At 35.1% G+C, this 26791-nt stretch overlaps 1 protein-coding gene across 3 annotated transcripts; it reads right to left on the bottom strand.

Annotated features, from left to right (window-relative positions):
* Nucleotides 1-1417: 1417 nt before the first annotated feature.
* LOC140808748 (uncharacterized) lies at nt 1418-18721 on the bottom strand. Of its 3 annotated transcripts, none has more exons than XM_073165974.1 (6): nt 16976-18721; nt 4289-4473; nt 4019-4189; nt 2990-3442; nt 2409-2881; nt 1418-1678 (listed from the first exon to the last, which is right to left on the bottom strand). In XM_073165974.1, the coding sequence occupies exons 1-5, from the start codon at nt 18459-18461 to the stop codon at nt 2438-2440; spliced, it is 2739 nt and encodes a 912-aa protein (XP_073022075.1). In that variant the 5' UTR covers nt 18462-18721; the 3' UTR covers nt 1418-1678; nt 2409-2437. The 3 variants fall into 3 exon arrangements, with proteins under 3 accessions (XP_073022075.1, XP_073022074.1, XP_073022073.1); XM_073165973.1 differs by lacking the exon at nt 1418-1678 and adding an exon at nt 1717-1991; XM_073165972.1 differs by lacking the exon at nt 1418-1678 and having other exon boundaries at nt 2125-2881; nt 16976-18720.
* Nucleotides 18722-26791: the final 8070 nt, after the last annotated feature.

Here is a 26791-nt window from a genome sequence, read left to right on the forward strand (position 1 = left end):
ATTAATTTATTATAATTAAAATTTCTTGTAAAACATCTTATATCATAAATAATTAAGAATCTAATTTTAATCATTTATTTAATAAAAAACTATAATTTTATCAAAAATTTATTTCAATGATAAATTAAAACATATTTTCATAAAATATCAATTTTTTTATTTTTTTAAAAAAATTAAGAAAACTAAATTGATATTGCATAATATATATTTCATATATATATAATTAAATAATCATCATTTAATTACTTAATTAATTAATTCTAGACTCTTCTAAAATATTTCATAAAAATCTTATATTTCGTAGTCACTACTACTAATTTATTATTTAATTAGTAAATTCTAAATTTACTAAATAAATAATTGTGAACTAATTATAAACATCAATCGACGATCAGACAACATCGATATATCATTGGTACATATCTTTTTCATATAATGAAAAATGAAAATTTCGAAGGAAATTTTTTCACTTATCCATTTTAGGTTGTTTTCGATTTTTTAAAACACTTCACTAAAACTGACAGTTCCACCATCCTCACTTAATTAGCAGTTAAGATAACTTGCACAACTTCTAATATATGAAATCAATTTATAAACTCATTTAGAAGCAATATGTTTTATCTCTATAAAAAATACATTCGTCAATTTCAGCTCTTTGAACTTGAATATCTCAAGAGAAACTCAAAATTTGATGTATGTGTGACTCTCAATAATTCAGAGATACAACTAACCATGAGTGGAGAATTTCTTGTGGTTTAGAACAAGATTTGTTCATATTCGGGCTTACCTTAATTAGCTTCATTCTTTTCATGTGATTCAGATACAACTAGCCGTTAGTTGGTACACTTTCTAATTATTTTCATCATTTTATGTTGAGATAGAGCTCGTGCTATTTTTTATATATTCAAGAACTTTATTTATGCAACGTGCAAGAATATACAAATAAAGTAAATGTCATAATTGGATAAAACAATAAAATATTATTAAAATAAATATTGCTTGTACACAAAAGTCAACAAAATCCAAGCTACAAGCTGACTCGCTGGACATGTACTCTAACAGTCGATTCCAAGAAAACAAAACAGACTGAGACTCTCGTCCTCTTTTTTGGAGACAATGAATAACTTCAGACATGACAATCAACCATGACAGATCTGACACTTCAGTTTGGATACAAATGAGATCTGTTGAAAGAATGGACAACATAAATGAAATACAGGAGCTGTGGATTTTAGAGATGGTAAACTAATGGAAAATGAATGCTACAGGCTCAGTGATTTAGAGAGGGTGACAGAAAGACTGCATATTTTAATGCCAAGGCTACAGAGAGGAGAAAGAGGAACGAAATGAAAGGTCTCATGAATTCTCCCCAGGAACAAGGTCGTCGAACCAGAATTCCCTCCATCTTGGGTTCTGAGAAATTAACTCAGCCCAGGAAATTCCCATTTACAAGTGGAAAGTAACTTCTCTTGGCCGAGACAAGCTACCAATACTTTGAAAAACAGGGGATTCCAACTATTCATTGCTATTTCAAGTGTTTGATCCATGTAAATAGATTGAAGTTACCATGCACTGAACTAGCTAGAGTACACCGATAACTTATTCCATAAATCGAGCTGATGCTTTCCCTCAACACTTATTTTGCATTTTCAGATTGTGACGAAGACTGTTACTTGACCTGAAGAAGCAGCCTCTATCATGACATGTCACATAGTTTGAGCATCGCAGTTTGTTTCAAGATTTAGCAAAATTCCTTTTACTAGGGGCATATCCAGTTTATACCAGGCTCGCATACATATTAAACTTGGTGGAAGGAGTTTTCAATGGAAGAGTGAATCTGACCAAACTGGGACATCAAATAAGGCCTCCAACAAAATTGTTCTTTCTTCAACTATCCGTAATCTCGCTTATGTTCAAACAGATTGGAATATGATGGAAGTTCTGGCTTGTAGTAAAGTTGGAAGTTTAGCAACTTGGCATAAATTATAGAACTACAAAAGTAAAATAACAGATGTCATTATTAAACTCTGCTAACCAAAATTTAGATACATGGAATCTGAAAAGAAAGCCAGATTCATGGAAAAAATGCACATCGGTTTCCTTTAAATTTTATCAACGCCCTGCTTGTTTCGAATCCAGGTATGTTGTATTCTTGGAAAATGAGGTGCACCACCATTAAGTAGATTAATTCAGTCGTACAACGCCTATCTATTACAAAAGATTCACAAAACAATAGGCGAAGAAAAAGATTAAGGAGAATGACAAATGCAGATTATACACTCAGCTCGATAGTGAGAAGTACTATTGAATTAAAGAGCAAACTTCGCTACAAAGCCCAGACTGATTCCCATATGGAAAACTGTTATCTAGCAGATGGTTAACCATATAAAGCAGCAATAATTTCATACCGAAAAGATTGAAGAGGAAGGCTGAACATCTATGCGCCTCGCCTCATCCTTTTTATTCTCTCCAAAGCACCAAGATGGGCATCATTTTCTTTGCTTTCAGTAATAGTTGAATCAGGAGCTTCCACGTCTTCCTCAGATTCTTCCCTTTTCCGCACCAGACCTCCAAATACGGCTGTTGGAACATCTTTTTGGGCTATCTCAACCTTATCATCTTCAGAATCACTTTCTTCTGGAAGCTCTATATCCTCCCTATTTGATAGGGACTCACCTTCATTTTGCATCCCAGCGCTGACAAATCCTAATCGTCTACCACTATCTTTCACTTTGGTATCATTGAGAGTAGGGACTAACTGCCTTTCAAGGGCAGCCATTTCATCATCATCGACACCAGCTTTCTTAAGTACATCCTTTGCCTCATCAAGGGTCTGCATCTGATCCTTTTGCATCAAATACTCTGGAAGGATAAAGTGTGTCTGGAATGGGAACTAGGAGAATTAGGGAAAATGTTTGGAGGCACAGAGAAACCAAAAAAAAAAACTGAACAATAATAGCCATGTGACCAAAACAAGCAAAAATTCTACCTGGCTATAGCTTGCAGAAACACTTCTTTTAACTCGGAGCATCTCTCGGAAAGTATCTTCATTCCCAAGCTGCACTTCAAATTCGTGCCATTTATTCCAGAAGTCGGGGTCAGACCTAGGGTCGGCAAACTGTGAAGCGTGTTTATATAATGCACGACTGCGGTCAATTTCTCCAAGGCTTTTCTCAAGCTCTGCATACTTCAAACACATAACCTTGACATCTTTGTCTGGGAGGCCAGATTCTATTGCTTGCTCATAAATCTCTCTCGTTTTTGGTATGCCAAATATTTCAGCAGCACGGGCAATGTATATTTCATACATGCCCATTTTCTCATTAGCAGGGACAGCTTTTGTTGCCTGACTGTATACTCTCATTGCTCTTTTAGCCAGACCAAAATCTTCTTCTAGCTTTGCATATTGAAGATACAGAGGTTTCACTGCTTCTGCAGGTGCCTGGTTATATCAATATATTTAGCAAGCATGATTTTATAAAGAAATATGCCAAACAATAATCCACAAGCAATGGAACACAAACGGTAAGGTTTCTTTGAAGTTAAAAGTTTTCCTGAAAAGGAGTAAACAGACACAACCATATTTAGACGATTTAATTAGGAATAAGATCTAGCGTGGCTAGATAGACTAATCACCAAAGATAAGGATTTCAACCAAAAAATAGCCGCTGACAAACTCATCAATGAATGTTGTTCCAGCACCCTCAAAATTTTATGATTTTTAACATACTACCTAGTAGAGACACTGCACTCAGCACAAAACCGAATTCCAGATCATTCAAATATATCTTTACATGATACATCAGTTCTTTAATAAAATAAAATGGGTTCTAATGCACATTTCAAAAAAATAAAAGAACACCAAATAACCACGAAACTTCAATTTGAATCCTCTGGCTCACGTTTTCATTAATTATAGAAGTTCAGTCGACAGAAATGCAAAACACACTCACCACCAATGGTCCAATACACATTAATTAAATTATCATAGTCGAAGAATATAATTAAATGGACTTACCATTTCAACAGCATGCTCAAATAACTCTCGAGCTCGTTCTAGTTTTGATTTCCCATATCTCTTGACGAACTTTGAAAGGTAAGTGACCCAGATATCTTTCACATGGGGGTATTTGAATATCTTCACACCTCTCTCATAAACCTTAAAAGCATCTTCAAAGTACTTGTTATCCTGGGAAAATCTCATGTGAAAATAAATTTGTCAGACAACCATAAATTTGAAGGGAAAAGTAGAGAAAAAAGAAAGACCACAAGAGAATTCCCAACTTACTTCTAAGAGCATTGAATAGTTTATAATAATTTGGGGTGTGGCTATTCTCAAATCCAATATTCTTTCGTAAACTGCACGAGTGGACTCCAGGCTGCCCAAGCTTTCCTCTAAATCCACATAGAATGTCCAAAGTTTAAGAGACCTGTGAAGTATAATTTGCACCGGCTTGTTGCCATCAGCAGCCACTGCATAAACGAGAGAACAAATATTCAAGATCGCTATTCGTGGAACAAGTAGGCAACATAGATGGCTCATGGCAGTGCTAATGCGAAAAAGAACATTCTGCATATTTCACTATTCCATTTTTTCGGTAAGAATTGAAATTCGTTAATAAAAATAGAATTTACAACTGAGAGATAGGTCATCCTTCAACCAATCAAAGAAAAAAACAGATTAATAATGAAATTTGGATACCTAGTCTCATTCAAACTATATAAAAACTGAGTGATTTAGGATAGCATAGGCCGCATCTGATAAAAATTACCAAGTAGAGTGTTGGAAACTAAATTCTGGAGTTTGACAAAACATAAAATCAACTAATACATGAAAGCATATTCGGCAGCTGAACATTCAACTAAAATCAGTTGACACAAATTGATCAGTTGAGAACTGATCAGTTAAAACATTCAGCCGAAAACATTAAAGCTTCTCAACTGATGATACCTCGGGAAAGATCATTCAACAGACAAAAAGACATATCAGACAGCAACTGAATATGGAAAGCCGCACTGCATAGAAAAACGTATTTCGGCTATTGAGATTAATACGCCGTCTTACAATAAATGATGAAGCGGCAATCAAGAACTCTGTCCAAGAAATGATAAGGAGGCAATCAACGGATACGAGAATTCAAAATTACCGTTGAAAGATAAGTCTATAAATATGACTAAAGAGCAGTTGACAAAACAGACGATTGACCAATCTCAAACTTGCCATTACTCTGTTAAAAATCTCTGCTCACACCTATCAGATCTATTCGTAGCAATCAAAGGCTACATATTGAGCAATCTAGCACTGTGAAATATTGATAACTCGATAAGTGCTAAGTTCAGTTACTTACAGAGATCATTGTATTATACTAAGAGTTTCAGTTCAGGCAATAGATAAGTCCTAACTGAAGTGGGTCTGTACAAGCGTTGTACTCGATCAAAGTCTTTTAGTGAATATCCTATCCTTGTGATAGAAGGGGTGACGTAGGAGTTATTCAATTCTCCGAACATCCAGAAACATATTGTGTTGTCTTTACTTCAGCTTTTTACTTCCAGTTAGATATTCTATCTTTCAATCAGTTTATTTTCCGCAACTGCTTATTCAGTTTAACTGATTGATAATTGACAGACGGGATACTCAGTTCAGTTTGTAACAAAACTGAACTACCTTTTTCGAAAAACATTTAAATTTCTAGGAGTGTTTATTCAACCCCCCTTCTAAACACTCCTTAGTCAATAACCGATCCTAACAAGTGGTATCAGAGCGAGGCATATCCTGTCAAAGATTATCTATCTTCAATCTAATCACTATGTCTTCATTCAATAAGATTCCAATGTTCTCCAGGGAAGATTTTGATGATTGGAAAATCATAATGCAGGCTCATCTAGCTGCACAAGACGATGACATGTGGTACGTCATAACTGACGGACCCATGAAAATTTTGAAAGCAAACACAGCTGTTGCTATTACTGAAGGGGCACCTCACCGAATTGAAAAGCCTCGAGATGAGTGGACTACAGAGGACAAAAGAAAGGCAAATCTAGACAACGTTGCAAAAGACATATTGTATAAGACACTGGACAAAGTAACGTTCAGTAAGATCAAAATGTGCAAAACCGCCAAAGAAATTTGGGAGAAGTTAATTCAACTTTGCGAAGGAAATGATCAAACAAAAGAAAACAAACTTTCAGTTGCTATGCAGAAGTTCGACAACATCAGAATGAAGATGGGAGAAACAATGGATGAGTATGATGAAAGAACAAGCTGTATCATCAACGAACTAAATACACTTGGAAAAGTGCATACAAATAAAGAAGTAGCGTTGAAAGTAATCAGAGGACTTCCCAAAGAATGGGATGTCAAAACTATGGCAATGAGGGAATCCAAATATCTTAACAAAGTTGAACTTCATGATTTATTTGCAGATCTAAAAGCATATGAGTTTGAACTTCAAACTCGAGAAGGAGAACCATCTACTCCAGCAGCAACTACTGCCTTGACTGCTGTTAGAAATGAATCAACTGGTTCAGTTGAGAAAACTGCTGATCAGCTGAGCAATGATGCCATGTCTCTATTCATTAAGAAATTTGGAAGATTCATGAGGAAAAATCAAGGAAATTTTCAGAAAAACTACCAAAGAAACAACTCCAGAGAAGAGACTAATGTATGTTTCAACTGTGGCAAATCCGATCACTTTATTGCCAACTGTCCAAAGCCTAAAAAGGATAATCAAATCTCAACTGAAAGAAAAAGATGTATGAACACAAAAGAAGGTCTAAAGACGAAAAGAAGCCTTACAAGAAGAGACATGAAGTACTTCTAGCTGAAGACAGCAAAGCCAAATGGGCAGAAACTGACAGCGAAGAGTCAGATCCAGAAAGCTCTTGCAGTTCAAGTGAGGATGAGGAAGAAGTAACATGTCTAATGGCAGATAACCTAGAAGATCAATCAAGCTGCGAGCAGGTATTTGATTTTAGCTCTATTGATTTTACACGAGAAGAACTCATCTCAACTCTTCATGACATGGTCAATGAGTATCAAAAGCTTGCTTTATCATTTGAAAAACTCAGAGCAAAGCAAAATTATCCCAAAGACAATAAAACAAAAACTGATGAATCAGTTGAAATGTTGAGTCTGAAAAGGGAGATTGCTGAACTCACTGATGAAAGAAGCAGGAATCAATCAATGATTCAAAAATTGTCGCTTGAAAATACAAAGCTCAATGAGCTCATTCAAGTTTGGAACAAATCATCTAAAACTTTAACTAATATACAGAACTCTCAGAAATCAGTTGATGATAAAACTGGTTTAGGATTCTGTGGTAAAGATGATTTGTCTTCCCAAGATACTCAACCAAAACTGAATATGAACAAAAGGAAATATATTCACTTTGTAAAATCAGTTATGGTACAAAATCAAGAAGAGTCGAGCAAACCGACAGAACAACCATCTCAGAATATGAATAAAGGCATGAGATGTGGAATTGGATATACTCCAAAGGGTAAGACTGACTCATGGAATCAGCAACCGAAAACTCTCAGCAGGAAATATTCATATGGCTACTCAAACTACTACAATAGTAAGCCAGTTCAGAAAAGATATCGGCTGAACAATCAGTTGAAAAAGAACAAAACACATGTCACATCATCCACACACTATACACCAAGCACACACAGACAGGGAAGGACTATATGGAATACAGCAACAGGACAGTCAGTTAAACTGATTCAAGTCTGGATTCCAAGAGGACTAATCAACTATGGACCCAAATAGAAAAGGGTACCAGAATCTTATTTTGTGTTTAAATGCAGGCAACAGGAACAAGTATTGGATCAATATGGTATCTGGACAGTGGATGTTCACGACACATGACAGGAGATTCAAACTTATTGTCACAACTGGTCAAATACAATGGTCCAAACATCAGTTTTGGGGATAATTCCAAAGGTAAAACTGTGGGTAAGGGTAAGCTTATCCATGGTAACTTCACCATTAATGATATTTTATTAGTCGAGAATCTTAAGTATAATCTGATAAGCATTAGTCAGTTATGCGATAATGGATTCTCAGTTCAGTTTGACAAACACCCTTGTTCAGTCAAAAACACAACTGAAGAGATTATTCTAACTGGCAAAAGGTGTGGAAACACTTACAAAGTTAGTTGGAATGATCAACCTTATACACCAGTATGCTTTATTGCGTCTAAATCATCTCAAAACTGGTTGTGGCATAAACGGTTAAATCATTTAAATTTTAAATCTATTGCTTATCTGAGTAAGCATGAACTTATAACTGGTTTGCCCAAAATAAATTTTTCAAAAGAAAAACTTTGTTCAGCATGTCAGTATGGAAAACAAGTTCGATCCTCTTTCAAAAACAAAGGCTGTAAATCTTCATCCCAATGCTTAGAATTATTGCACATGGATCTCTTTGGTCCAATACCAATCATGAGCTTAGGGGGAATGAAATACACCTTAGTGGTCGTAGATGACTTTTCAAGATTTACTTGGGTTATATTTCTCAAATCCAAAGACCATACTGCTGCACAACTGATTAAACTTTTCAAAAGACTTTTAAATGAAAAATCAGTTGGGATTGATCGAATCACATCTGATCGAGGAACTGAATTCATCAATCAAACACTTTCAAACTTTTTAGAAAATACTGGAATCAAGCATGAGTTCTCAGCAGCAAGGACACCTCAGCAAAACGGTGTAGCTGAGAGAAGGAATCGGACTCTTAAGGAAGCTGCTAGAACGATGCTTGCTGATTCAGGTATTTCTCAAAGATTTTGGGCAGAAGCAGTAAACACTGCATGCTACCCTCAGAACAGATCAATGATTAATAAAAATCACAAGAAAACACCATATGAGATCTGGCATGGAAGAAAAAGCATAATCACTTACTTCAAAATATTTGGTTGTAGATGCTTTATTCATAACAATGGTAAAAATTATCTAAAAGCATTCGATGTCAAATCTCCAGAAGGAATATTCCTTGGATATTCATCAGTTAGCATAGCTTACAGAGTATTTAATAAGAAAACTTTGAATGTTGAAGAATCTGCACACGTTGATTTTGATGAAACTGCACTAATCGATAAGCCAACTGATCAAGTTGAGCTAGCTGATCGTTTTACAGATATCAGTCTGGAAGATGATGACTCAGACGAAGATCGTAATAATCAGAATATCTTTCATACACCTGAACCTGAGATATTGGATCAACCAGCTGAATTGGAAGCAAATCTTGACAATCAGTTGATGGAGCAAACTAATGGAAATCAATTATCAACTGAATCAGTTACAACTGAAACTGAAAACATTCAGTTACCCAACGAAGAATTTGCTGACTGTGAAGCAACAAATGCTGAATTTAGATGGAAGAAATCACACCCTCCAGAACTGGTAATAGGTAACCCATCTGATCCAGTAAGAACCAGAAATCAGGTGCTCAATCTATTTATTCATTCAACTTTTGTATCTCAATTAGAACCAAAGAAAACTGACGAAGCTCTTGCTGACCCTAATTGGATTAATGCAATGCAAAAAGAGCTAAATCAGTTTGTTCATAACAATGTCTGGAACTTAGTTCCAAGACCAGTTTCTAAAACTGTTATAGGTACAAAGTGGGTATACAGGAACAAACTGAACGAAGACGGTTCAGTTGTACGCAACAAAGCAAGGCTCGTAGCACAAGGCTATAGACAAGAAGAAGGGATAGATTATGATGAGACATTTGCACCAGTTGCAAGACTGGAGACAATCAGAATATTTCTTGCTTATGCATCTTTCAAGAACTTTAAAGTCTATCAAATGGATGTGAAAAGTGCATTCCTAAATGGCAAATTGCAGGAAGAAATCTACGTTGAACAACCTCCAGGTTTTATCAATCATAATTTCCCTGATCATGTTTATTATTTGAACAAGGCATTGTATGGTCTCAAACAAGCTCCACGAGCTTGGTATGAAACCCTATCAAAATTCCTAACTAATCATGATTTTACTGTTGGATCAATTGATAAGACTTTGTTTAAATTCTCGAAAAACGATCATATCTTACTTGTTCAAATCTACGTTGATGATATTATATTTGGGTCAACTAAGCCCAAATTATGCAAGAAATTTGCTAAGTTGATGCAGGAAAAGTTCGAGATGAGCATGATGGGTGAGCTGACATTCTTTCTTGGTTTACAAGTGAAGCAACTGGATTCAGGAACATTTATTAGTCAAACAAAATATACCAAGGAATTGCTGAAGAAATTTGGCATGGAATCTTGTTCAACAGCAAGTACTCCAATGAGCTCATCAGTTAAATTAGATACTGATCAAGGGGGAATATCAGTTGAGACGACACTTTACAGAGGTTTAATAGGTTCTTTATTGTACCTAACTGCTAGTCGTCCTGATATTATGTTTGCTGTTTGTATATGTGCAAGATTTCAAGCTAACCCTAAGCAATCACATTTTTCCGCGGCCAAACGTATCTTGAGATATCTTAAGGGCACGGAAAATGTGGGTTCATGGTACTCTAAAGACTCATCTTTCAATTTAGTTGGCTATTCAGATGCAGATTATGCAGGATGCAGGCTTGATCGAAAAAGCACAAGTGGATCATGTCAGTTTCTAGGAGACAGACTGATCTCTTGGTTCAGTAAAAAGCAAACATCCATAGCAACTTCCACAACTGAAGCAGAATATCTTGCTGCTGGAAGCTGCTGTGCACAACTGCTTTGGATTCAGCAACAACTGAAAGATTATGGTGTCAATGCAAAGGAGTCACCGATATTCTGTGACAACACAAGTACAATCGCTATAACATATAACCCAGTTCTTCACTCCAGAACCAAGCACATAGATGTCAGACATCACTTCATCAGGGATCATGCACTGAAGAAGAACATCAGATTGGAGTATGTCTCAACGGAACAACAAGCAGCAGACATCTTCACAAAACCACTACCAGAGGCTAAGTTTTCTTATTTTCGAAACATTCTTGGTTTAATTGATTTATCTTAAATGTTATTAGAAATATAACTTCTTCAATAGAATTAAAAACAGAAAATAAGAACACAATAAATTAAGAATAATATTTCATTAAGAATACCAACGTTCCCAATTTACAGAAGAAATCATAGATCCAACTGTATCTAGCCATGCTCTAACCCAATCATTCAACTCATAGATCCGAACTCTGGCAAATGCTCTAGACTTCGAAATTTTATCAACAACATGCCATTCCTTCCACAGCAGTGCCTCTAAAAGACATTTATCCTCCACCAACTCTCTAACATGGCTAACCTCAAAACGAGCAAGATATTTCAGTGCTCTCCTTTCCTGAGCACGAGTAGGAATGACACCACTGTCACTCATATTCTTCAACTCTTGAATTTTTTCCCAGGTTGTCAGTACCTTTTGAAAGACATATTTCTCCATTTTTCTTTTAATTTCAGCTAAACGAGGGGCTGACTGATCAGTCACATGAACATGAGTGCTACTGCCTGTATCAGAATCAGACATATTGAAAGTTTTACTGATAATATATCCCATTGTGATCACTATTTATAGGAAAATGAAGAAACCGAAGAGTTTTAAGTCATTAAATATGTCTTTCCTATTTACCAAGGATTTTTAATTATGAGTTAATTATTAATAACTCATATTAGTTTGAATATTATAACCAACTTATTAAAATTAATCCTTTATCAGTTTATTTGTTTATCACAACTGATATCAGTTAGCGTTTAAGTGTTTATATCTCATCGCAGATCATTGTGAACAAAAACAAAATAAAATGACACATTAATCAAAATAAATATTTCATTCATCCATAAATATTTGATAGGATTACATGATCATAAGTTTCCTTCACACTAGCTATCCACATGTTCATCCAAGCAGTTAGTGCTGGGGAAGAAGTTTTGCAGAAACTATGTGAAGATGCGATGCTGTTAAGAGTCTCCAACTCCTTACGCAACATCAATTCATAAAGGTGGCCCTCTTGAAGGCATCCACCTCTGCAGAAATTTTTAAGTGCTCACGCACTTCTCTCAACTGGGCCATCCGCCTAAAGGTGGTGACCTTTCCTGAGTTGTACAGGAGCTCCAGCTCCAGTAATTCTTCCCAGTAGGGAAGACTAGCATAGAAGACCTTGTCTTCTATCGCAGCTTTTTGTGCCTCAAGTGAAACTGGAACGACGCTTGAACTACTTGCTCCTGCCATTTCTTCTTAAAACTTTTCTGCTGATACTTGTGACTAACTTTTCAGTCTTATTTATAGGCAAGGACAAGGAAAACGAAAGGACGCTTCTCTCTGTGACGATTGATATGCCAAGCACTATACTCGTCTTTAATCATTACTGTCTATTGCCGTTATTTTTCTTTAATGCATTTATTTAGGGGGAATGATGGTCTAAGAGATTAACTGAGAAGACAGTTGTTAGTGAATTCCTAACTGAAAGGACTCAGTTTTTCCTAACTGATCGTTCAGTTGAAAATTCTACTAATCTTCTCATCAAAGTTAATAAATTAAACCTATTATATTCCAAATCAAATGACGTGACTATCTGCTAAATCATGATGAATTTAAGTTTACAACGTGTACACATTTTAACCGCTCAAAATTGCACACACATGGCATGCGTACATTATTTTTTGAAAAACACAAATTATTTACGGACTGACACGTATCCAAAATTTGAATAGTCACGAACATATGTACAATTGCCCGCTTCATTTCAGTTCTACTTTTTGATTATTCACAAACTGCCGAAAGTAAGAACAAATATCTTCTCTAAATTTCTCTTTCAGCAAATCACCCAGTACGAAATGACGACTCAGATTCCCGCTTACATGCTTAATGCTATGACAATCAATTTTGGATCCGTTTTATCTTTCGGAGATGATGAGGTCAAAAAGGTGTTTCAAAAACTCGAAAATGCTGGTCTGAGAACATTTCTGGGACAATCATCGCAGGATATATATCCAAAAGAACTTCAAGATTTCTATTCCTCTGGCAAAGTTGACTCAGAAGGTATCATAAACTCTACTGTTAATGATCAGTTGCTGACTATATCTGAAGATTCTTTTGGGGAATTATTTTCTTTACCTTGTGACGGATTAGCACAACTTTCGGATGTCAAAGCATCTGATATTGATGAAATGCAAATCCTTTTATCTGCTGATGGACGGAAAATTAAAGTTTCCGATCCTAAGAAGGAACTGAAACATGAAATTCAGTTGCTTGCTGATATAATTGCTAAAGGACTCTTAGCAAAAGCAGGATCATTTGCTGCACTTACATTGGAAAAGTTTCAAGCGATTACTACTATTATGACTGATCAAAAATTCAACTGGAAACGACTCATCTTCAACATACTGAAGAATATGTTTTTGTCGTCAAAACAATCCAAGGGTTTTGCCGTACAAATCAGTTATCTTTTGAAAGTAAAAGGTTTAGTGGATGCTGATTCTGAAAGATTATCGAAATTCAAGGTGTTCAATGCAAAGAACACTATGCCACCAAAAATCAACCTGGACATTTCTTCTGCCAAATTCGTCAAGATTAAGAAGGAGATTGGAATTGATCAGGCGACTACCAAATCAGTCAAGAAAACCAAAACGTTAGCTCAACTGAAGGCTGCCAAAAGGAAGTTGATTTTGAGTCCATCAGAGTCAGAAAAGACATCATCACCTCAAATTGCGAAAAAGCCAAGAACTCAAAGGGTTAAAACTACTTCTGAGGTATCCATTTCTACTGACAAAATGATTTCCTTTACTGATCAGCAGCCTATAGAAGCAGTTCCTCTACAGATTATCCCACAAGCTGATTCAGTAAGTACCATAAAGAAATCAGTTAGGACCCAGGTTTCTGTTACTCAAATACCTCGACCAATTGGTGTAGCACCTGCCAGACCCAAAGGAATAAAATTTGTAGAACAAATTGAATCAACTCAAACTGGACTGGAAATTCCTCATATCATGAGTACTGATAAAGGGAAAGGGAAATTGATTGAAGAACCCAGACCCTCCAACCCGATTCAGACTCATATTGATCTTGTATGGGGAAAGGTGAATAGTTTTGCTGCTGCAAAAACTAAGTCCTATGATGCTTGGGTAGGCTATCGTACTGAGGTTTTTGCCAAGCAACTGAAGGAAAAGTCCGAGCTCCGAAAATTCATCAAGCTGGAGGCCTTTGTTCTTCGAACTGTCAAAGCTGCCTCTATTGCTCAAGCCTTAGAGAGGAAAAGTTATTTCTTTGATCAGATGAGAGCGAAGAAGTTGGCTCAATTTGTCGCTAAGCTTAAAAACAATTACTTGCCAACTGGTCCTACTGCATATGCTGATCAAGCTGTAATTACTCAGCTTGACACTAACCTTATAGGGCTACTTTCTCGGATCAAATTTTGGGAATTGGATCAAGAACTAGTAGTCTACCAAGAAGATTCAGATGATGATGTGGAACTAGTTGAAGAAGCACCCTCTAACACTACAGAACCATCATCAGCTTTAGTTCTTGTTCCAACTGAAGAGCCAATTTCTGATAAGCTTTCTTCACCACCTATTGAACAACAACTATATACTGAAGCTGAGTTGACTTTCGCTCATATTGATGAAATAATTCAAGCCGTGGTAGAAGAATCCAACCTTAGTGAACCAGTTCATGATAAAGTAGATCATTCTGTTGATCAAACCCATCCAGAGGTCACTATTCCTTCAGAGGAAATTATTCCACCAGATCAATCTGTTGATCAGGTTATACCAACAGAAATGCCAGATGACTCAATCGATCATTCCCTAGAGATATCAGTTCAGGTTGTGTCACCATCAACTGAACAAAATCCTTCCTCAAAATCTCAGGATCAAGCAGAAATCCCTGCTGATGATACTTCAGTTCGAAATGTTACTGAAATAGTTTCAACTGATCAAGCCTTGATCGTTTCTGAACTTGATAAGGGTAATGCAAGCACTTCTCGCCAATCCAATCCTCCATCTTCAGCAGATTTTGATCTCATTTTTGAAGAAGTCCAACATATGCAGGACAGCATGAATCAAATCATTACTGCCATTTCCAAAATTCAAAATACACAACTTTCGCACAGTCTGAAATTGGAAGAAAATCAGGAATCCTTGAAAAGACGGAAGGATATTCAATCTACTGTTACTGCTCTCTCTTTTGCAGTTGGTGATATTCAGAAAAATAGAGGTATCATGTCCAGTCTGACTGCCACTCAAGAATTGATTAACCAACGCGTCAACAATGTGGAATCGCTTGTATCTCGGAAAATTGAACTACTGCAAGTCACAATGACTACTGCTATTGAAAATATGTCATCATCTGTCACGGTCCTCTCTTCTCACGTTCGCAAGCTATCTGACAAGATGGATGTATTTGACAAAAAAAGGGAAAGCAGCTGAAGAAACTGATATCATTTGACCAGTTATTTTATGATTCAGTTATGATAAAGAATTAAAAGAAGAATTAATCAAGCTATTATTTTCAACTGATACCAGTTTCTCAGACTTCTACAAGAAATCCAAATATTCTATGATTCAGTTGCGAGCTGAGTTAAATCTCTTGGTTTTGTCAAACACCATAAAGGGGGAAATTGTTGGAAACTAAATTCTGGAGTTTGACAAAACATAAAATCAACTAATACATGAAAGCATATTCGGCAGCTGAACATTCAACTAAAATCAGTTGACACAAACTGATCAGTTGAGAACTGATCAGTTAAAACATTCAGCCGAAAACATTAAAGCTTCTCAACTGATGATACCTCGGGAAAGATCATTCAACAGACAAAAAGACATATCAGACAGCAACTGAATGTGGAAAGCCGCACTGCATAGAAAAACGTATTTCGGCTATTGAGATTAATACGCCGTCTTACAATAAATGATGAAGCGGCAATCAAGAACTCGGTCCAAGAAATGATAAGGAGGCAATCAACGGATACGAGAATTCAAAATTACCGTTGAAAGATAAGTCTATAAATATGACTAAAGAGCAGTTGACAAAACAGACGATTGACCAATCTCAAACTTGCCATTACTCTGTTAAAAATCTCTGCTCACACCTATCAGATCTATTCGTAGCAATCAAAGGCTACATATTGAGCAATCTAGCACTGTGAAATATTGATAACTCGATAAGTGCTAAGTTCAGTTACTTACAGAGATCATTGTATTATACTAAGAGTTTCAGTTCAGGCAATAGATAAGTCCTAACTGAAGTGGGTCTGTACAATCGTTGTACTCGATCAAAGTCTTTTAGTGAATATCCTATCCTTGTGATAGAAGGGGTGACGTAGGAGTTATTCAATTCTCCGAACATCCAGAAACATATTGTGTTGTCTTTACTTCAGCTTTTTACTTCCAGTTAGATATTCTATCTTTCAATCAGTTTATTTTCCGCAACTGCTTATTCAGTTTAACTGATTGATAATTGACAGACGGGATACTCAGTTCAGTTTGTAACAAAACTGAACTACCTTTTTCGAAAAACATTTAATTTTCTAGGAGTGTTTATTCGAACCCCCCTTCTAAACACTCCTTAGTCAATAACCGATCCTAACATAGAGGCTTTTTGAGGTCTTTGTCTAGGTATTACAAATTGCAACCCCATATTTGGTGCTCCCTTACGGTTCAGATACACCGCCTCACGTTCTTAACACAACTGCACATTTTCAGCAGCTTCATAATTTTCTCAATACTTCATCCCTTCTAAATGTAAAATTAAAGTTCACAGGGATGGTACTAGTTCATTGTGATTATTCTCTCAAATTTGGCTACAAGTTGTTGTGGCAAGGTAATTTCCTCGTGCCATTGAAAAAATATCAAATGAGTGCAATTAACTAAAAGAACCTATTGCAACTTCCCTTGGAAGTTTGAAAATATATAACAGCTAGTTCTGTAACTTCACAGCTCCAACAGAGATTAACCATATTAAAAGAGCAAACAAGAAAAAAGAAAATTACCTCTTCTCTTGACCTCAACTGATGGCTCTGCGGTAGCTCGACGCATCAAATCTAGTGCGCCCTTAAAATTTTTGTGCCTAAGCTCCATCTCCGCCCATTCACACCAAACACTGGCCAGATGGTCCACAGCCTTAAAATTGACCTGCACTGCCTTGTCAAAAATAACCCGGGCATTAGTAACATCTCGGTGGCTCTCATATAACTTAGCAAATGCAACCCACAAAGTATGTGGCTTCCCAACAGCCTTCATTGGATCTACTGTCCTAACTGCCTCCGTGTAAGTAAGAATTTGCTTCGTGGGGTTCCCTTCAAAGAGCTTAACTCTCCGGTGCCACTGCTCTACATTATGAGGATTCTGTCTCAAGAGCACACTGTTAGCTAACTCTGGTCTCCTATCCATCAGATACTCCAACCTTGCCAACCTCAAATCCACATCCTTATCATCTTTCAACCAAAATGTGTCAATTCTCTTCTTCAACTTCTCAAAATCCAACCTGTCATCCTCCTCTTCATCTTCCTTCTCTTCATTTTCATTCTCCTTGTCATCCTCATCATCACTAAGATCCATATTTTCCATCTTAATGGACAACATACTCTCTTCAAACTGAGAATATGCATCAAATATAACGCTAAAGTCTCTCACTGTAATCACTGTAGTCATCCCTTCCTCAAAAATATCCCTGGCCTTCTCCAGTAAACCCCTCCTAATATAATAATCCGACAATGATGTCCAAAGTCTTCCAACCTCATCTGTAAACTTCTTAATTCCACCCCTAATTATTGCATCCACATTCAACCCTGATACTTCACTAGCATGTTGTGTCAACAGATCGCACAATTCCAGCCACAACCTGTGCTTTGTCTTCCCCTTTAAAGAGTAAAACCGATCATCATTTAAAACCCCTGCCAACCTCTCTGAGGCTTCCTGCCACAACTCTGAATTAACCAAAAACTCAATAAAATCCTCAATATGACTTGGATCATACTTCAAGTACCTCCTGTACACTCTCAGAGAAGTTTCAACAGGGACACCCTTCTGCGAAACAAAGACTAAATAATATTCCCAAATCCTATCATGTTGCGTAACTGGGAGAGCGCACAAAGCTCTATCAAAGGTGTGCCGTGTCTTGGTAATCAACTTCTGCCGAGTTAATGACTGCAAATACATCATCCAAATGCGGGGCATCTTATGCATTGTAGCCAGAGCTCGCTCGAACGTGTTGTTCAAGGTTTGATACTGTGCGTGATTGATAGGCAGATTCCTAACCAGCTCAAGGCGTTCCCGGAGGTACGCGTGCCAAAGCTTGTAGCTTCCTGGCAATGCCTTGAGAGCACGCTCATAAATAATGGCACGCTTTCGGAAAGGTGCTTCTCCGCGGGCAATTAAATACCGCCACCACAGCTTGACGTTATTAGGGTTGCGGAGCACTTCTTCTTCATACAGGTAGTCCTCTTCACTTGGATACAACTCCTGTGATATCACCATGGCACTTGAGGGGGATCGGAAAGAAGCACGAAATTCCGATTGTTCAGAAAGGTAGCCGAAGGAACAAAACCGGTACCCTATGACTCCGACTTCGAACAATCTTTTGGTTCGACGGGGTAAAGCTCAAGCTAGAACACAGGACTAGCGCTTGACCTGCGGAACTGTCGCATTAGGGTTAGGATTTGGGAATCTGAGACATTGGTGGGTCAGTTGGGGGAGGGATTCTCAATCAGAATTTGGAACAAGTATTTGAAACGTGAAATATTATACCAGGTAGAATTTTAGGGGCGGCATTCGTTCTAGATTTTTAATGATTTTAACAGAGTGATCAGTTATTTAAATTAGATTTTTATATATTCTATAAAAATTTAATGTATTCAACGTAAATTTTCGTAGAATATAAAAAATATGAAGTGATATTCAAACTTGACTTTTAAAAACTCAACAAAATACTATAGGTATTCAAAATGTTAATAGACTTTTAGTGGGGTGTATTCCATTAAGAGTTTTGCTGACTTTTAATGATTTTTTTAAATAATAAACTTTTATGAATTTGATATATTTTTATTAACTTTTACAGAGTCTCACGGATTTATAAACAGATTTATGTGGATTCATGTAGATTTTTTTGCAAAATTTTTATGGACTTTTGTGAAATCTTTTTTATAGAATTTTATAAATTTTCTACTTAATTATAACATATTATTTTTTATTAATTTTTTCGAACCAATAATTAATTGATATATATAACATATTTAGTTTGAAATAGTTTTTCGATATTTATATTAATAAATAAATTTATTTATTTAAAGTTAAATTATTTAATCTTTATATGTGCATATATGTGGGTTTGTATGTATGTTTGTAAATATTTTAAAATACATAATTGATTAATCTGTAACCTTGTTTTTGAATTGATAATATAAATGTGAAAAGAATATTATTTAGCATTTTGTTGATATAATTTTGTATAAAATATCATAGCTTACATATTAATTGAAAATGCAAAAATAATTTAAAAAATCATGGTTGTTGCGAGGTTATTCAATTATTAAGAATTAAACGATATTTTTTTGGACCATCTTTTATTATTATTGAATATTAATACATTAATTTGTATAAATCATAAATTAAAAATCACAAAACCAATTCTAGAATTCAAAATTTCCCATGATATTAAAATTAAAAATTATTAAATTAACAATCAGCCAAAAAATGAATAGTTTAAAAAGAAAAAAATGAAATATATATAGAGATATGCTTCGAAAATTTGAGAGAGTGATAGAGATAGATAAGAGGAGAGAAGATAAGAATAGAGGTGATGTGAAGCGACAGATAAAAAAATAAATAACTTGTGTATGATTTCGATGTTTTAAAAATCCATCAAAATTATAGTTATACCTTAGGCTTTAATATTTCTATGTTGATGAATTCCATGGAGTTATTATAATTCTATTGAAAATTTTAATGCCTATAAATTTTTATAGAGTTTTTAAAAGTCAAGTAATATGAAAGTCGATATCGAATACTACTTGACTTTTTAAAACTCTATGAAAGTATGTTTTGAATAGGTATAGACTTCTATAGAATATGTAAAAATCTTAATTGAATACATCTAAACTTTTAAAATGTACAAAAGTTATTAAAAGTCAATAAATCTCATACATTGAATACACCCCCCTTACTGACTCCATTGAACCAAATACAATTTTTTTTACGTCAATTCTTGGTTCTTTTTCGAGATGTACGTTATCATCTTCAAAAATTCACAGGTCAAGGTCTTCATCCTGAAGATGATAAAGAGTTGTTCAATCTTCGTCGTGTTTTTTTAGGAAGACTATTGAGTGGACATTTAGTATATTTAAATCACGGTTCAAAATATTCAAGGTGGCTCTTCCATTTTCATATATGACCAAAACAGAGCTCGTATTGGCTTGTGCTGGATTACACAATTTTCTTCGAAAGAAGTGTCGATTTGGTGAATTTTAAATTGAACTAGATAATGAAGCTCAATTGTCTTCACCGACACAAGTTTATGTAGGTGACAACTATGATCAGTTATTTGATACTCATGAACAACAACGAGCAAATGCTAATGTATGGAGGGATATCATAATCAATGGAATATGGAGCGATATTGATCAAATTATCAATATTAATTATATTTTTTTTATAAAATACTACTCATTATTTTGATTGTTTCTTCAATAAAAATTTTATTATGAACTTATAAAAAATTGTTCATTAATATGTTGAATTGACATAAAGAATTGAAATTTTGATTTCAATCAATTGGATAATTCATTTGTCATTTTTAACAAATTAAATTGATTTAACTTTTAAGTAAGTAAAATTTGTTTACATTCATAAATAAAAAAATAATTTAAAATTGAAAAGGTCATCTATGTCCAATAATTATATAAAAGAAATTCATAAAAAAATCAATCACAATTATAAATTACAAAATTCACATAATTGTATGAAAAAGTCTACAAAAATCTTCAAAAAAGTTTATAAGAGTCTATGAATTTTGTTTTATAATTTTATGAGATTCTATGAAAGTCAATAAAAATCATCAACTTCACAAAAGTCCATAATTTAAAAAAATCTTTAAAAATATAGAATAAATACACCTCTTTTAAGTTTCTCCAATATATCAATATATATATATATATATATATATATATATATATATATATATATATATATATATATATATATATATAAGATTGTATTTTGATGGATTTAAAATCTATGGATTTCGATTATTATTTAATTATTAAGAATGATACAATAAATTAAATCTTAAATTCGTACTTTAATTATTTTCACATTAGTTACAGAAAGTATAATGAATTTCAAATACCTTGTTATCATGTAAACTTAAAATTCATTATAATTAACATGAAATATTATATAAATATAAAATAGATGAATTTGAAGTTTATAATTTTACTTCTCTAAAACAACAAAAATATATTTAGAACAAATGGATTTGAAATTTATCCATTTGAATACAACCTAAATATTTTTAAATATATGAATCTGAAATACATAGATTCAAATGCAACATTAGTGTTTTTGAAATTATGGATTTACGATGGTTAACTTATCAAAACTGTTGTCAGTTGTCATAGCTAATAAATAATAGATGATAAGAAAAATATTAACCATCATCATAGTAATAATTACAAGTATTAATTATTAATTATAATAATAAAAAATTAATTATTATTATAAATTTAATAATGATAGTAATAGTTGTTGGAATAATTTTGTTACCTTAAATTTTGGTAAATATATGTATTTTAATATTTCTAGCCGCTGGACAAGTAAGACCTCTCAGCATAGTATCACGAGCTCAAGCTATAGACAGGAGATCATCGCTTGTATATTGTAATGCCCAAGAAGTATAGAATTGATAAACCAAGATTATTAATCGTTATTAACATGAGACTCGGAAGATATGGAAATGCATGACATGCAATGAGGAAAGAAAAGACATGAGAAAATAGGGTTTGCAAGACCGCACCCGCGCTCAGAACAGGAGTGCACCCGCGGTCATGCAATGATGGATTTTTGCAAGAAAGGCCGAAGCCACACCGCACCCGCGGTTGAGTGGCAGTAAGTTGGTGTTTTCGGAAATGGCAAGACCGCATCCCGCGGTGCTAGTCAGAGCGCACCCGCGGTGCCGACACCGCACCCGCGGTATTGGAAGGACCGCACCCGCGGTCTGAGCTTTCGAGAAATGCCAGGATAGGCATTGCACGACCGCACCCGCGGTCATGCGTGTTGCTTAACAAATGCTGGCACGTCTCCTGCTGTTGCATGTAGTATATATAGGTGGAGCTTGTTCTTTTCTTCCTCAGAACAACATAAATTCGAGAAAAGTTTAGGGGAAAAGGGTGAAAATCCTTACGCCTTTTGTGGAAGATCCGTGTATCAGAATTTGAATCCGAACGCAGATTCGTGCTCCTCCCTTCGATAGCTACGTAAGGACGTAAGTTTTGTTACGTTCTCAGATGTTTTGATAATATGATGTTGCTAGAATTGCATGTGATTCCGATATGGTGTTTCTACTACCATAGACAATGTAGAATTGAAGACAGATTAAAGAACAGACTGTTTCTGTATTTGTTATATTTTTCAGAGTTGATTTGACTGAGATTTCATATCAGAATTGTATTGTTATTGAGATTATGACTAGTATTGTTATTGATTATGATGTTTAGACTGATGGGGTATCGAGACTGTGTTGTTATGCCGTTTAAACATCAGTTGATTTAGATTGATCAGATTCAGATATGATGTCGATTAGATTGGGATATTATTGATATGACTCAGATTGTATCTTGTTCAGACATTGATCAGATTGTATACTGAATTGAGTATTGATCAGAACAGATTGTATATTGAGTTATTCACTGATACAATGTATTCGATATCGTCATTTCAGATTGATATGGGCAGATTTGAATACAGATCATCGTCTTCGTCAGACCGGGACGACAAATGTATAATTCATGTGATATTCGGAAAGAAACAACTCAATTGAGATCACTACTTGAGTTGCCCAATAAATCACATACTATATTCTTGTTTATGTTTTACATGATTATGCTTTGTTTACTGATTGTATTCATGCATTTAAGATAGGACAGTTTGGAGATCAGCCAGACTGCTAGACGTTCGGTGATATCACAGCTTAGGAGAAGATCACCTCTCCTATTGTAGATGTGGATACAGATCAGACCGAAGTCTAGGAATAAGACGTACAATCATCCCGAGTGGTAGGGTAGGTGATAGATCGTCTTATTCACACCGGGATCCCTAGAGTTACAGATCGAGTCAAGTCTAGATATGATTTGATTAGGACTTCATGCTTATATGGATGTGGCTCCTAGATCATGGGGCCCATCGTTATTGCTTCCAGTTGTGCTAGCATGTTTTTATGATTTAGATCGTTAATATGCATGTTTATCTGGTTTGAGTTACATGCTTATTTGATTTATTTCATAGATCATGAAATATATTGGTTTGTACAGGATAACATGTTTTATGAATTAGTTTGTTTATATACATGCTTACCATGTTTTATACTGGGATTTATTCTCACCGGAGTTATCCGGCTGGTGTCTTGTTTGTATGTGTGCATGACATCAGGGGAGGCAGGATCGGGGTCACGAAGATGATGAGAGAAGACGAGTTTAGCGTGGTGATTCCGGACTTACAGTATATTGGATTTTAATACTAGAATTTTAGTAGTGAACCTTAGATTAGAATGTTGTACATTATTGTATTTTTAATACTGAATTGTATTTTATATACAGTACAGACATGTATAGTATTTAGATTCCATTACCTTGCGCAGTAATATAATTTAAAAAGAAAAATTTTAGACCCTGTTTATCATAACAGATAATTAAATCCCAACGATGATTAAGAACTTGATTAGCGTCCGGGTCCCCACAACAGGTGGTATCAGAGCGATAGATCCTTTAGATTGAGATAGTTAGAATTGATAGATCTTTTAGAATGAGATAGTAAAGAATGAGCGGGGTAGATTGAATTGTCTTCCTTGCATGTGATTGCTAGCATGAGATTTATTATAATGTTGAATTACATTATGGGTGCTAGCATGATTTACTGCTTTCCCTAGTACATGTTGTTTGTTATCTGAGTTGATTGCAGCATGTAATTACTAAGCCTGAATCAGAACCGAGTCTGGATCAGAGGTATATGATCAGCGGAGGGCTGAGACAGATTGTATAGATTATGTACTAATCTGTTTGATTATTAGATATACCGCCTCGAAGAATTTCAGAAAAGGGCAGTACTTCTTCTGAATAGATGGATGCATTCGAAACCCAGCTAGAAGAAAAGATGAAAGAATTTCAGTTATTGCAGCCACCGATTCTGAGTGGTACCGAGACATCCGAAGATTGTCAGAATTGGTTTGATGATATAGAGATTTTGTTTGACTTACTTGATTGTACGGATGAACAGAGAGTTAAAATGGTACCTTATCAGTTACGAGAAGCCGCCAGGAATTGGTGGATTACCAGTAGAAGAATGTGGGAACAGAGAGGTACGGTGATTTCGTGGGAAATATTCAGAACTGAATTTTATCGACGATTTTTCTCAGTCTCGTACCGAGAGGACAAGAAAGCAGAGTTTGAGAATTTAAGCCAAGGTCAATTGAATATTGATGAATATATTGCTAAATTCTCTACTCTACTGCATTTTGCTCCTCAGATAGCTGGAAATGATGAAGCTATAGTGAATCAGTTCATCAGAGGGTTGAATTCGGAGGTAGTTGCATTTATGAATCTGCAGCGACCTTACCATTTTGCGGATATCTTGAGTAGAGCGAAGAGAGATGAGGCAAGTCTGATTAGACAATTGACACGGCTGTGTGTGAAGCAACCCCAGACATAGCAATCCCCTCTTCGATATGAGCGTGGCAGTACGAGTGGGAAACAAGATTTGCTGAGAACTCGTAAGAAGCCATTCAAGAACTTGGGAAGTGGTTCCTCCAGTTCAAGTGGTTCCAGCACAAGACATACTGATGTCTATTGTAGGACTTGCGGAGGGAGACATTCTTCAGAGCTATGCCAAGGAGTGCTTGGTAGATGCAATATTTGTAAATAGCTGGGGCATTTTGCTAAAGTTTGTCCCAGAGATGGTCTCGAAGATCTTAGGGAACATCGTTTATTTGAGAAACAGACCCAGAATCCACAACAGGTACTATTCTTTATAATTCGATTGCATATGTATTGATATATACTACTGCATTCCCTACGATTATCTCAGACTGAATTGCATTGATATATGATGTATCTGTGGGGTTTTTTTGTACTGTAGTATTGATGTCCTTGCTTGTTGAGGAAGTGTTGATATCAGAGATTTCTGTATATAGTGTATACTACAGTAAGATGAGAATGAAATAGAAATAGCTTATGATGTACTTGTGTTCCTGATTTGAACGCATTATTGATATGTATATGCTGAACAAGTATAGACATATTGGAGAATTTTTCCAGAAATGGTAAGAGTCAGATCAGAGATGACTGATCAGTGAGGATACCACGATAAGGATTCTAGATTTAGAATTCCTTTGATATCTGTATTGTATATGACTCGATTAATACAGAAAGGAGCAGATTGCATCCCTATGTATTCAGTAGACCTACTGAAATCGAGCCTAACATTGACAGATATGTCAATGATGTGTGAGTTGGCAGACATTAGCCAGACAAGATTTCAGATTTGTGTATTATATCAGAAAGATAGATTTTAGAATTGAATTCAGGTCAGATACTGATTGTTGTTTTAGAATTCAGTACAGAATGATATTGAGTGTACAAAATGATACAGAATGAATTGAAAGATCAGTAGAAGAATATCGACCAGGAGTTACATATGATTTAGTGTTTCTCTTTGGCATGTGTCAGTATAGGCAGAGATGTTCTGATGATTCTATGCTTGTTATATCTATGAGATTTTAATATGATTGTAGCATCTGATTGACTGAATAGAATATTTGAAGATTGTATTGAATATTCTGAGAACTGTAATGATTGTATACAGAAATTGTTCAGATAAGAATTTTGCTTGAAACAGATTGTATTCAGAATATGCGATATCTGAAGTTAGTATACAGATTGATTTTGATACAGTTGAGATTGTGATCAGTTATTGATAAGACACCGATATCAGAAAGACCAGAAATTCCAGAAATGTCAGAAATTTATTACCTGCAAATTATCTTATTCTGATTATTTTATTCTCTTATTGTTATATATCTGCTGAGTATTGTTATTGTTCTACATCAGTATTTGTGATATCTTATATTGTTGGGAGCATATGTTATTTGCAGATGAGATAGAGCAGTTGATCTGGGCAGTATGAGGATTGGTCATATAGCCAGAATTTACAGTTGCTTGATTTTGTTATTTTATGAGTTTTCTTAGACTCACTAGATCTGTATAGGTTCTTTCTATTCTGAATCTGATGTAATATTACCGTTATTGTGAATCAGTGTTGGTACAGTTTATTGTAACCAGTTGAGTGTACATAGTTCAGGAATCATAGGGTTCAGAATTGTATTTTGCTAATCAGAACAGAACATCAATCAGAATTAACAGATCTGTGATTTCGTGTTGGATGAGACTGATTATTTTATGATATCAACATGTTTCAGAATTGTTTACAGATTTTGATATTGATAGTCAGAGCCGAATACCAGGTAGGTATTTCTTTCTTAATTTATGTTATTAACTGAGTATTTATACAGCATGGTTCGAATCTGAATTCACAGATAACGTCAT

Source organism: Primulina eburnea, chromosome 13 (assembly GCF_022965805.1).
Source record: "Primulina eburnea isolate SZY01 chromosome 13, ASM2296580v1, whole genome shotgun sequence".
Taxonomy (NCBI): domain Eukaryota; kingdom Viridiplantae; phylum Streptophyta; class Magnoliopsida; order Lamiales; family Gesneriaceae; genus Primulina; species Primulina eburnea.